General features: G+C 43.9%; 1 protein-coding gene across 1 annotated transcript in view; it reads left to right on the forward strand.

Annotated features, from left to right (window-relative positions):
* Positions 1–9,047, forward strand: part of LOC104513468 (protein tweety homolog 3-like) — a gene marked incomplete at both ends in the record, with an annotated part of 12,158 nt that extends 3,111 nt beyond the window's left edge. Inside the window, 5 exon segments of the mRNA XM_010156828.1 lie at positions 4,181–4,292; positions 4,917–5,137; positions 5,919–6,014; positions 8,547–8,619; positions 8,972–9,047. Of these exon segments, the coding sequence (XP_010155130.1) occupies positions 4,181–4,292; positions 4,917–5,137; positions 5,919–6,014; positions 8,547–8,619; positions 8,972–9,047 (578 nt within the window).
* Between the last annotated feature and the right edge of the window lie 4,234 nt (positions 9,048–13,281).

Below are 13,281 nucleotides of genomic sequence, written 5' to 3' on the forward strand. Positions count from 1 at the left end.
ATTAGACAGACAAATTAACATTCCTCCTGAGAACATGAAGTCTAAAAAGGGCTCTCCTTATGAAGTTCCTGTAATTAAAGATGACTTGGTGTAGTTAGATTATGCGTTTCTAAGGATGTGATGTGAATGGCTAGTGTTCATCTCTTCAGACTGATGACTTGGGTACCCAAGAGGGTTTTCAGTGAGTGTGTGGGTATTACAACGGAAGGATCTCCCCACCAGAAGACATGCATATGTTCTCTGTATCAGATTAACACTCTACTGTATATGTATACCTCATGTAATCCAGAAAACGTTTTTTGTGGGTCACATTGCAAAATGTTTAGAAATTACACTTGATTTTTCTATTCTGGTTCTTTATCAGTGCATATCCTAAGCCCATGTGACTCTTGCATACAAAAAAATAGGAAAGCTGTTCTCCAGACTTGCATTTCTTGAGTCTTGCTGAGAAGTGATACTCAAGTGTTCCAAATCGTACCGTTGTATCTGTAGGAATACATAAAAATCATGGCATGCTGCTCTTCTGTTTTGCATCATATAACTCTTCAAAGAGCTGGTATCGTGTGCTGTTTCTCTAAATACAGTACTGAGCAGCAGGAACAACTTTTTAATGGCAATGGCCTGTAGAGCTTGGTAGTTTGATTTTTTTTTTTTTTTTTTTAAATTAAATATACTAGCAAGAAGGCTGGTGAGTGGTTGGGATAGTGGAAGGGACAGGAGACTGACAAAGGTAGGTTTGGGATGACAAACTGAGGATGGGACAGTGTGAGTCAGGAGAGATGTATGTGCTGTGGAGCGCAGCAGAAGCAAGAATAGCAGAAGTGGAGGTGACTTTTCTGTAGAAGCATTGAAAATGCATTGGAGTACCTTCCAGAGGGTGCTAGGGTGGAAAAAGCTGTGTCACCCAGGGACGCTGTTCTTGTATCCATGCTGCGTGACAGAAATGCAGGCTTCCCCACTGGGTGACGGATTTGTCATCCTGTACTGGGAGATGCAGTTGCTGTATCTTAGGCTACAGAGCCTCCCAGGGTTTGTGCAAGGAGCCATGTGATTTGTCCCGACCTCAAGGACTTACTCTGTTGGGTTAAGATGAGTTGATCTATTTTTACTTTAAAAGAATGTGCTTAAATCTAAGGAGCCCCTCTGTTTCCCTTTAATCAAATAAAAGGTAGTTAAAAACTAGTGCAAATCCTTAAATCTGCTTTAAACAATAGCAACTTAAACCAGTGTGTGTAGGCAGGGATTTGAAACAACTGTTGGATTTAGATGAAGCCAAATACAAACAGGAAACTTGACATCAGTGGCTGTCTCCTGTTTCTCCCACTTCAGCTCTGCCCCTCAGAGGCAGCGGGCGTCTGGGCAGCTGCCCCCAGCCTGTGCTGCTGGGCTTCAGGGATGGTTTCCTACCCTCTCTAGCATGATAGAAAGGGGAACTGCCACAAAACTGTACAGCTTGCTCCGGCGAGAAGGAATGGCTGTGTAAGTGGCCGTTGCTAGTGCAAGGTGTGAATGCAGAGATGGCTTTGCTGGGCAGTAGTGTAATAGTTAAAGCTTTATGCATGTCTAGAGGAATTTGTTACTTGAATTCAATGGCTTTTAACCCAACTCCTGCTGCTCTAGTGTTTGCTTTCAGGAGTAGTGACTGTGCCTAGAGGGTTAAGGGCAGTCAGAGCTGTGGTTTGTGCAGGGCTGGGTAGGAAGCCTGCCAGGATAGCTGCAGGGGTAGTTCTGCCCTGAGTCGGGTAATGAAGTCACTTGCCTGTAGTTGCGAGCACTTGATAAGTTGTACCTTGGAGTAAACTGACTAATATACCTAGCAGTGCTGCATCTCCAAGGGCAGGATGACTGCTGCTGCTTCCAAGTGCTGTTTCTGAGTCTCTTCCACCAAAGCAATGCTACTGTGCTGGGAATACTGAGAGTCAAGCAGCAGGTTTTGGGCACTTACCAAGCCTTTGCTGAAAGAATAGGCTTCTAGTAGCTGTAACACGCTGAATAAAAAACACCCACCAGTTAAAGGGGTCAGATCTGCATATTCAATGTCAAGAATGTTCTGGAACTTACTTGGTGTCTATAGTAGAAACAACTGCTTAAGTTTTTCTGCTGCTCAGGAGAGTGAAAAGTGTCTGTCTGAATTGGTTTGCTCTGATAAGACAAGGGGAAATTCAAGCCAGAGTTTTGTAATTGCTGTAACAGGATGGTGAGTTGCCTTATCCTGGACAGAGCTCTGGATCTGTAATCTCTAGTTCAGGGGGAGGGCTGTGTGAATGTCTGTCTTATCCCCTCCGCCCCTGTGCATCCTCGGCATGCATTATCAAGCTCTGATAATAGCTGCAACCAGGGAGGAATGCAGAGGGCTTTTTTCTCTTTAATTATCAGCATCATTTGCATTAGAATAATGTTTGAGGAGTGGTGCTCCTGAAAGGAGAGGCTGATTTCTTGTATTAGTACTAAATATTAAGAGTTACACGCCTGCTGCCTCTCCTTCTGTATATGGAGTAGGCTGCCTAGTGTCCCTGAAGACTATTCAGCTGGGGCTTTTATGGGCCAAGCTCTCTGTAGGAGATCCAGTTGTTGGAAAAACCCTGAGGCCAACACAGATTTTTATAGTGGATCCACTTCCAGTGCATGATCTTGCTTCCATTTCTGGTATGTATGAGGAGAAAGTAGAAACACAACCAGGTGAACTGTATCATTCTGCTCACTGTTTAGGAGTGGATGAGCCCAGGATAGATGCTGTCTTCCTGCTGGAGACGAGCAAAAGCACAAAGTTATTTGGACTGCATGTTGATGTGTGCGCTGAAACAAATCTGTGCAAGGGTCTGTTATCTAGACGAAGCGCGCTCTGGCCTGCTTGCTTGGGTTCATTTCCCACCTGGGTGGTGATGGTGGTGAGAATGCCTAACGTCCTTCAGTGACCCTTCCTGTTAAACAGGGGCACTATGCTTACTTATTCTGAAAGCTGGTTTTTGGCTTGTTTCCTTCCTCTTTTATTCCCCTTTCAAACCAGCTCTGTGAGGGCAGTGCTGTAACTCGAGCACAAAGGTGTTGTGAAGAAACTAAATGTGTTATCTGGAATAACTTTAGATTTACACCAAAACCACCACCACCTCCACCTTCCTTTCCACTACCACAAACACAACCTTGGTGTCTTGAGAACCTTCCCAGAAAATATTCTGGGTAGCTAAATATGACGGAAGAATAGGCAATTTCTATCTTGGTAACGTTTATTTGCTCTGAGTTTAGGTATGACCCTTGCACAAGTTCTTTCTTCCATTATTAGGAAAAATGGGCTTGGGAAGAGGACCTGTGAGTTCCTGCAGCAATGTCTTAATAGAAGAGGTATCGCTGACTTACATGAGATAATTTCCTCGTTGCAACTTATTTACAGGATCTTCGTCCTTTAAGAAGCTTAAGCTAATATGGTTCACTTCATAATTGGGGCAGACTGATATGTGTGGACAGTTATGGCAAATCAGCTGATAGGTGGTAATTTGCTAAGCAGCTGGAGTTGAATTGTGTCTGCAAGCTTGAAATAAACTTGCTTTAAAAATAAATAAGCCTTTTGTCTCAGTAAGTTATTAAGCCTTCCTTCGCAGTACTCTAAATCAGGGCGACACAAATGCTTCTAATGGGAAGATAAATCAAGATAGATGATGATCATAGATATTTCACAGTGTACAGCATGGGTAGTGTATCTACAGGAACCGTCACCATGGGCAGGTTGTCTACGCAAGCTCTGTGTCCTGTTTTTAAAAAAAATGGAATGAAACAATCTATATTTCATGTCCAGAGAATGGATGCTTCTCTTGACGTAGCAGTGGTAGCTCTGGCTACCATTGTAGCTGGAGCCACAGGAGAGCTGCTGGGCTGGCTGGATTTCTAGTTGCCCATGGCTAGACCTGCACCATAAATGAAACATCTCTATTGAGAAGGGATGGTGTTCTGCTCTTCAGCATATGGATGACAAGCAGAGATTTGGTGACTGTGTGGAAAACACAGGCGAATGTTTACAGGTTAATTTTTTTAGTGGACTACCCCAGCTACCCTTTGTGGAGGCACACAGCTCCTCTTTCTGTGGACAGTGCTGATGTGACTACAGAGGGCTCTGTAGAAATAAGCCATGCATTATATAGCTTGTCTTTTAGCTTTAACTACCCCTTCTTGCTTTCTTTCTCTGCAGTGCTGGAATTGCTGTTGGCTTCTATGGGAATGGGGAGACCAGTGATGGCATTCACCGGCTGACGTACTCTCTACGCCATGCAAACCGCACTGTGGCAGGTGTCCAAGACCGGGTAAGTACTAGGAGAGATGCTAGCAATTGAGGAGTATGGGAATAAGCAAACTTGCTCAGCACCTCTTCTCTTGAATCTGGCTGTGCCTGTATCTGTTCCTCTTTTTTGTTAGTCTCTGGGCTTAGACATGTGCTAAAATTTTCCGTTAATGGAGTGGTGCTTTCCTCAGCTCTTCTAAAAATATCAAAGCAAACACAGCTTGTTAAATGAAGTCTTCTCTTTGCTAGATTTAAAAACAGCTTCTGATCAGCTCTCTTCCACACCCGGAAGAGGAGGCAGGCCAAAGCAGACCAGTCTCCTAGTAAAATGCATCATTTTAGTACAATCAGTTGTTGCTGTGCTACCTCTAATTTCGTGGTATCATTCTGCAACCCTGATGGATGCAAAAAGTGTACATGTGTTAAAGGCTCATCTGGGATGCCATCACTGGACTACTCACAGTCTACTTTTTAGCTGCCTACAAGTTGCTTTTGAAGGGTAGGCAGTCCGAGCCTCTTAAGACAGGACTCGTAACCTGGAAGCTGTCTGTAACATGCTAGTAGGGATGAATCCTCTTTTACTTCCTCGACTTCCTGTCCTTTTTGATGTCCTGTCCTTAGGTGTTTTTTCTTTGCCGTACCATAGGTACTAGATACTGCAGTGGCCCTGAATCAAACAGTGGAACCCAACTTGCTCGTTCTGGAGGAGATGTTCACGAAACAGACGGACTACCTGCATGTGATCCAGAAACTGCAAGGTCTCTTGGATAATCTGGTCAGGCAAACAACTGAGATCCCCTTCTGGAAGAATGAAGATCTGTCTCTGGAAGAGCTGGCAATTCAGATTGACCTCTATGACTGGTACAGGTGTGTAGCATGCTGTAGTGTAGGTTTTAGCATCTGTTTTGGCCTGTTCTGCAGCAGTGGTGTGTGTGTCCTGGGTGACTGACCCAAAGGCTGTATATATTACTGCAGGTGATCATGACCCACCCAGCTGATCTATTTCTTAAGGCAAAATTGCATTCCGTTTAAATCAAAATGCATGGCTACAACTTTTTTAACTGTTTACTACCACCTGAAGGGAAACTTTTTCTTGATGTAGAATATCTGTAGCTTGTATTTTAACACTGGGGGGAAAAAAGCAGCTACAGAGCGAGCTACTCATGCGTCCTAGTAAGTGTGTTGTAGTTGTATTACACTCCAAATAAATGGAGTGGAAAACTGAACTAGATCCATATGTTCATGCCATGCCCTAACATTCCTTTTTATTCAATGTCTTCAATAAAAGATTGCATCCAATGCATTCCACAAAAGAAAATCTCTCTCCATGCATGCGGAGTAAGTGAAGCATTTACAAACAAATGTCTAGGAAGTTCAAGAAGCTGTAATGCCGGTTCTTCACCTGGTGGTGCCCAGTTGTGTTCCCAACAACTGTGTATGCCGGGGTTGTTGTGTAAATGCTTTTACCTGCTTCGACTCCAGACCCAGCAAACATCCAGAGCTCTCTGGAGATTAATCATTAGTGATGGCTTTTACTTGAAGAAAAGAAGGGCTACACTTTTCCCACCAGTCACACTAGTTTCTTGATCTGTGCCTTTTATACACCAGTTTTCCTTTGCAGGCTATGTGTTGGTTTTTCTTGCTGCAGGTGGCTGGGGTACCTGGGCCTGCTCCTGTTCCATGTCCTGATATGTTTGCTGGTGCTCTTTGGGCTCATTAGAAACTCCAGGGCCATTCTTATGGGGTAAGTCCTGACCCAGGCGCAAGGTGTGAAAGAAGGTCAGCTGAATGCATGTGTCTGCTAGTTTAAACCTCTAGACCTTTTGTCAGTTGATTTCAAGGACTTCTGGAACCAAACAGGTTAAATTTGCCTCTCAGTGTGGAGAGACTTTGTAGAGTGTAGCTCTGTGGATAGGATTAGGGCTACATGAGGGACGTACACAGGAAGGTTCTTGAGTTATAAAATGCAATGGTACTGGTGTCCATTGCTTTTGCATCAAAGACAAGGAACTCGTCAGTGCTGTCTGCTCTTTGCTGGGTAGCGTTGGTAGCCTCTCTTTGCTGGGAAGCAGTAATGTGAACATCCTCCCTTAAATGTGTACAGGCTTTAAAAATCTCCCTTTAAGTCTCTACAGTCATGAAGGCATTTGTTAATAGATGATAAGCATTGCATGGTAGCGTGCCTTTTGTGTCACGATCTGCTCTTGTTTACCTCTGGCTGTCACACCTAAAGAAGCGTTAAACTGCGAACAAGCAATTGTTTGTACAGTTAGGAGGAGTCTTGTTGCCATGGTACCGCAATATTAATGGGTGTCTATTTCTAAAAATCACTGCAATTGCTGCCATGATCAGGGTGGCCCATTATAAGAAATAAATATTCCTCACCCTATCTTGTAGCTTGCTTTAGCCTAGTGTATTTGGCAACGATACCGGTATCATAAACACAGTGACAGTTTGACAGCTGACATGGCCAAGAGTTTATCCTGCTACATGGTGATGCCATTAATAATTGGAATGCGTATTCAGATTTATTATTTGCCAGATGACTTCATACCTGGCAGGTTATACAGACAAAAGTCCAAGTGTATGCACAGATGGTAAACCCAGGGTTGAAATTAGAATCTCATTCCCTGTTAGCTAGAAGTTCATATCAAGGCATTCCCCAAAGGGACCACATGGCATAAAGAAGCAAGTGTATCACAGCCAAGGAAGATGGTGAAATGCCAGTTTTAGATCTTTTAGCCAAGCAATCAGTGACTGACCCAGTCATCTTCATTTAAAGTAAAACAACAAACATGTCTCACTGAATTGATTATCTTGCTCAGCTGGAGGCACCAAGCTGTGTTGTCCTTATGTCATAAAACCACAGAACCTTGCTAGTTCATGGCTGATAATTTTTTCATCTATTTGGAAAAAACATAGTAAACTCTTTTAGCCATCTAATTGCAGAGTGCTGCACAGAGGTCAGTCTGGTGAAGCTCTATCGCTTCTGTAAGATGAGAGACAGATCCATTCACAGCATAGGGATTACTCAGAATGAAAATAAGTTTGTAAACTTAGGGATAGATTTTTTTTTTTTTTAACTGCAGGCCCATAGGTTTATGTTCTTAAAGCTCTAGTCTTCAATGAGACAAATGTAGCAGAAAACATGTACGTCCCTTCCTCACAGAGATGCTTGCGCTAGGTTTGAATAGAGAATATCTTGGTTATGAACAGGGTTTTGTTTTGTTTTCTTCAGGGGGTGGGCAGGAGGAACCTGCTTGTGTTCCAAACCCTGAAGGAAAAAGCATCCCTGAGAGAGTAAGCCAGTGTCCTTTGAAAATAAGGATACATAAAATGAAGTTGCTTATTAGTCTGCATGCCCATACCTGAGGGAGCTGAGGAGCACTTTTGCCTAAGTACTCATGTGACAGCAAAGGGGAAGAGCTAATGTGCTGGTTGGGGAAGTGCAAAAGCCTTTTCCACCAGTATGTGTCAGCTGAATGTCAGCGAGACCACTGCTCTGTCATCCCTCTGCCTCGTGTCTGCTTGACAGCAAACACTTCCCACTATTTCTGCTGGTAATGAGGTCCAGCTGTCAGAACATAACTTTTAAATCTGTGCAGCAATTCACTCACATGGCTGTGGTAGGCACCTAAACCATTGCTCTGAACTGTTTGCCTGCAGGTGACTGTCTCTTGGGTTATATGGGATGCTTAGGTGCTGTTCAGATGGACGCAACTTGGAACCAGTCAGGTGTCCTAACACAGGCTGAGTGTTCCTTCCCACCGTCTGTAGCCGTGCAGTGCTTACCCTTAAACTCATTTATTCTAGGAACAGGATGGATTTGTCCAATTTTGTATCAGTATGTTTTTGGTGGTGTTTTTTTAATATGAGATATTTTCTTTTGAATATCTTTGGACTTACAATGAAGTCCAGCGTAGGGGTAGTGGAAGTGGTGGGATATTAGTCATCCATCTGCCAATCTGCCTTCCTTATGGCTACCCCTATGTCTTTGTTTGCCTTCACTGCTAGAAGCAGAGTAAGACTTTGCTTCCACCCTCTTCTTCCTTCCCCTGCAGCCTCAGGGCCAGGTAACATGGGAACTAATGACTGGACATAGAGTTCTGGGGTTGCAGCTGTCCATGACATGTAAAATTGGATGGTTTCTCTGAAGATAAAGTAGTTGTGAATTTCTTGGGTTTGGTAATTACTTTGGACTCCAAATAATACATCTTGTGAAAGGATCTGCTTGAAATCAGAGCTTCTACATCTGCCATCTGTCTGTCTCCCACAGGGTGTGCTTGCTTGGGGTGTTTGCCCTGATTGTCAGCTGGGGATCCCTGGGTCTGGAGTTGGCTGTCGCTGTGGTAAGTGGCTCTGATCCAAGTCCCATTCACCCTTTGCTGCAGGTTTATCCGACAGGAGATTCATGTTACACTGTGCCTGTTTTATAGTGCGTCTTGTTCCAAGTAGCTGGCCTAGCAATTTGCATCTATGGAAAGTGCAGAGCTCCTCCTTCCTCCATGGAGTGGTGTGCTAGCTGGTACTCCAGCACGGCTGCAGTTGTGTAAAGCAGTGCTAGTGGGGATGACGATGAGAGACTTCGGCATTGGAAACACCTCCTTATTAGAGGGTTCCCTGATACTATCCTGTCTGAACTGCTCTTTGATATTGGTGTTCTTTGATGTTCTTTTTCCTTTTTGCTTTGCGTCTGTCTAGGGCTCCAGTGACTTCTGTATTAACCCCGATGCTTACGTCTCCAAAGTGGTCGAAGAGAATGCAGTGCTTAGTGCTGGTAAGTGCTGGGACTGCCTTTGGCATGGGGTACAGCTGTCACACAGGAGCGTGGCAGTGGCTGAGAATTTAAGGCATTGTTTGGGACAGAGGAGCTTGCATACAGTGGGGAAAGCAGATGCGTGTGGAGCTATGGAAAACCATTCTTCTTCCCAAAGAAGTATTTGTACCCTCGTCAGAAGTGCATGTGTATGCTCTTCTGGGTCAAAGCCCTCAGAACTTTTCTTCTGTCTTGGCCCTTAGTGGAAATAACTGTGAAGATGGAACAGAAGTCCCTGGATTATGTTGCTTTAAATATATCACTCTTGAATCTTGCTCTCTGCTCTAACTGACAGAACTGCGGCAATATCAGTGTGCAGTTTGATTCATCATTTTTAAAACTTGCTCTTAGGTCTGTATTCCTGAATCTAGAAAACTTATTTTTATATCTGTTATCAAGAAACATACATCACTTTCTCTCTTAATGGCGGCTATAAATAGGAGTCTCTTTAAAGCTAGTTTAAATGGTAAATGAATGGAAACAGCCACAAAGAGAAGTATGAATTTCCCTTTCCATTATAAATGCAGTATTTTGACTGCTTTGTTTATCCTGTGCCATTTAAAGCAATGTGCCTGCATCTCAGTGGCAGCCAGCTGAAGCATTGATGGAGTTTGGGTTTGTTGCTCCTAATTTAGACTGAAGTGGTTGGTTGCCTCCAATTTGGACCTCAGGGGAGGCAAAAGTGGCTTTCAGAACTGTGGGTTAACATAAAAGTGTTGAGCACCTGCCATCAGAGATTCCATAAGTGCTAAAAAGGAAAAGTGTTTTTCAGGACTGAATTTGCTGCTTAGATAACAAAGTTAACTTTTCTCCTACCTTCTCTCCCCTGCTAGTTCCTCTGTATAGTTCTCTGTATGATAACACAAATAAGCAACGACACTGATTTGCAAAAGGAGCCACTTGTGGTTTTCCTGGTTCTTATTTAGTGGAATCAGACAGACTTTGCCTTCTGTACAGAAGGTCTGGTGTATGGCTGTGTCCTTAGCCAAATGCTGCCTCTTACTGTGCAACAGATAGGAAATCAGATATGTAGCTATGGCTCAGGATGCAGGGATTGGAAGCAGTAAGAAATGTTTGTCTGGAGGCAAAGGGTAGTATGAAAGAGTATGTACAGGTTGATATTACTACCCTACAGCTTAGTTTTTTGAATGCCTTATTTATTGATTTCGTGGGAAGGAGAAGATAGTCAGGCAGCTCTCTTTGTAACAAAGAAATGCAATAAGGGAAGAGAATGGGTGTTTAACACCACACAAGATGAAAATCCTTTCTTGGCTGTGAAGGTGACAAAGATGTGGCTTCAGGTATCAAGTTAGTCTCCTAGTCGTTCAAGGAGGCAAATGGGTCAGTGAGGCCAAGGGGAAATACCTGATGCTAATGCTGGCTGTGTAATAATTTGGTAACCCAAATCAGCTCTGGAGCATGTTTGGTAACAATTAGATTGACCTTGTGAAACTGAAGAAATGCCCCTTCATGCTGCTTCTCCATTTCAGTTGTCCTGGTCTGCTTGTCTCCTGCAGTTTTTTGTTAATCAGTATCATTCATTTAGAGGCTAACGGTGAGTGCAGGAGTGACATTCCTGTCCCTCCTCCTGCTTCCCCTCGCAGTGACAGCCAACTCCCCCGGCTGAAATCAGGCTCTGTTCTGGCAGCAGCGCCAGCTATGACAGTTGTTAAGGCTCCATAAATAACAGTGAATGGGTCTAAGCAAAACGCTGAAGAGGAGGAAGAGCAGGTGTTGTCACAGGCTTGAGTTGGAAGGGTGGCCCCTTCTGTGGGTTGCTGGTGTGTCAGCTCCCTGCTGTTAGGCAGCCGCTGAGCGTTCGTGAGCGACTTTTCCTTTTTTTTCAGAAGGAAATCGGTTTAACTTCTGAGCCTACCATCACACTAGGCAGCTGGTTGGGAGATGATTGGATGTTCTGCCTTCCCATGTGGATTTTCACTGCTGTGTCATAGTTTGTGATCACAGAGCTACAAAAATAGCTCTTGGTCCCTGATGTCGCGACCATCCTGAGCACTTGAGCAGGAAGAAAAATCCTAACACGGGGACTGCAATGTGGCACTGCTCAGTGACCCCTTTAATCCCAACAATGGCTCCTTAGAAACATCTTTAGAAGTCTGAAATAAGTGTTGGTATCCCTTAACATGCTTGGCTGTAAATTGTAGCAGGTGCTTTGTGATCGGTTGAACCATGTATACAACGAGGGTGATGAGTTCGGAGACAGGGCAGGCAGCTGGGAGCCAGCACCGATGCTGTCCTCTTGGAGGAGGCTGCTCTGTTGGAAGGCTCCCAGTTCTCGTGCCCAGGCCCTTCACACTCTGGTGGTTGCCTCTGCTGTGTGAGTGATGCTTTCCGATGTTAAGAGCTGTAGAGACAGATGAGGCCGAAACACTTCAGGGTTGCTCCAGCTAGTTTCACCAGAGTGTATCAGAAAAGTTCAGAAAAGGGATGACTAAGGGTGTGAGTGGATGGCTCAGGAAGTCCATGGAAGAAGAATCCATTGGGAGATACCTTACATGTAGGAATGACGTTTGCCTTGGGAATCACTTGAGCTGAAGCTGGGCTGAGAGGGCACTGGTGTTTTCAGTCTCGCCGAGGTGTCTGCATTTGGGCAGTGCTAGGACATGGCATACTGGGCTAGGAGCTACCGTCCATTTTTAAGGATATAAGAACCAACAACTAATCCTAAGCATTGTAGTGCTGGGTAATTTTTTCCTTTTAACCACTACGTTTAGTTGTTGTTTTTAAATATGTGTTGTAATATTCCCAGCCCTGTGCTCTAGCATTCAGATTAGGACTGAGTCATCTGGGTTTGCATATCTGCAGTGCTTTTTTGTTGGTGGTTATAGGAGTTTTCACAGAAAAATAACTAGTGGGTACTGGGCAACTAGTATGTTAATGTTCCTGTTTGTGTATTAATTGCTGTTTGGAAATCTAAATAGAGTTAATGGAGCTGAGAATAATCTGATTAAGTACATTATTGTTGTTGTCATGTTTTTAGCTGGAGAGATGTCCTTGCTTTGTAGATAAAATGCACTGCATTAAGGAAGAGGAGGGGGAATAGGGGCAAAGAGCCTTAATGCAGGTTTCCTGGAGGAGGAGAGACTTAAATCATTTTGCAGAAGAGGCTGATATATGTGCCTCACTTGCCCAATATTCATTAATTGAGATAAAGCCAATGGAGTTGAACAGGGGCTGTATAATCAGCTCCTGCTGCTAGTAAAAAGGCTTGGTGCAGCCAAGATGTTTATTTTCAAAGCAGGAGGCCATCTTCTAGTCTCATTCTTTTTCACTGATATTATGTTATTACCAGATGACTTACTGCATAAAATTAAATAAAAAGGCACAATCTGTCTAAACAATAGGAAGAGCTTTCTCCATATTCTCTTAGTGGAAATCTGTGTGGTGAACAGACACTTCATCTGAAGGAACTGCAAACCTCAGGGGATGGATAATGGAGCCTTTTACCTCCGGTCCAGCCAAGCTGGTCAGGCTGGATGCTGAGATTTAGCTGCTCAAATATAAGCAGCATGTCTTCTTGTTACACGCAGCCACCTAATTGGTTTCTCACTGATTCATTCTCATCTTAGAAGCCCAGTGCTGAATGAACTGGAGGAGTGACACTGCCACCACCTCCTTTTCTTTCTAGAAGTGAGGTCAGGACAAAACTTCACGTGGGGCATGTGATGGTTGCACAGTTATTACTTGAGCTCAGTGGGCACTGCAGAAAAGAGTTTGCCCAAAGAAGTGCTCTTGAGAACCCTGCTGAGCTGATGTGAGTGTTGAGAAGTGGTTTTGCTGGGACTCCTGATTAGCAGAAAGCTTTCAGTAGAGGGCATGTGGGATGGCTATGAACTCTTTACTGAAGACTCGTGATGACTGATTTCACCAGTGCAAGAGTAGCATATATGAGAGTAACATATATGTTATGCAGATACCTCCTTTTCCCGTCAGACTGGTGTCTTAGGGAAACAAAACTCTTGGTCAAGAACATGTTGCCTGGGCAAAAAAATCTGGCCAAGAGACTCTTCTCCCTTGAGCATCACATGTGATATACTTCAACTTCCTCTGATGATTGAATCCCCAGAGATAGTCTTATCTGGGTGTACATGTAAAATGCAAGCTGCTTGGAGAAGGCTCAAGTAGAGATGAAGGGCTGGGGAAAGCTGTTCTAGATGTACAGATTATATATTTATAT

Source organism: Eurypyga helias, unplaced genomic scaffold (assembly GCF_000690775.1).
Source record: "Eurypyga helias isolate BGI_N326 unplaced genomic scaffold, ASM69077v1 scaffold10430, whole genome shotgun sequence".
Taxonomy (NCBI): domain Eukaryota; kingdom Metazoa; phylum Chordata; class Aves; order Eurypygiformes; family Eurypygidae; genus Eurypyga; species Eurypyga helias.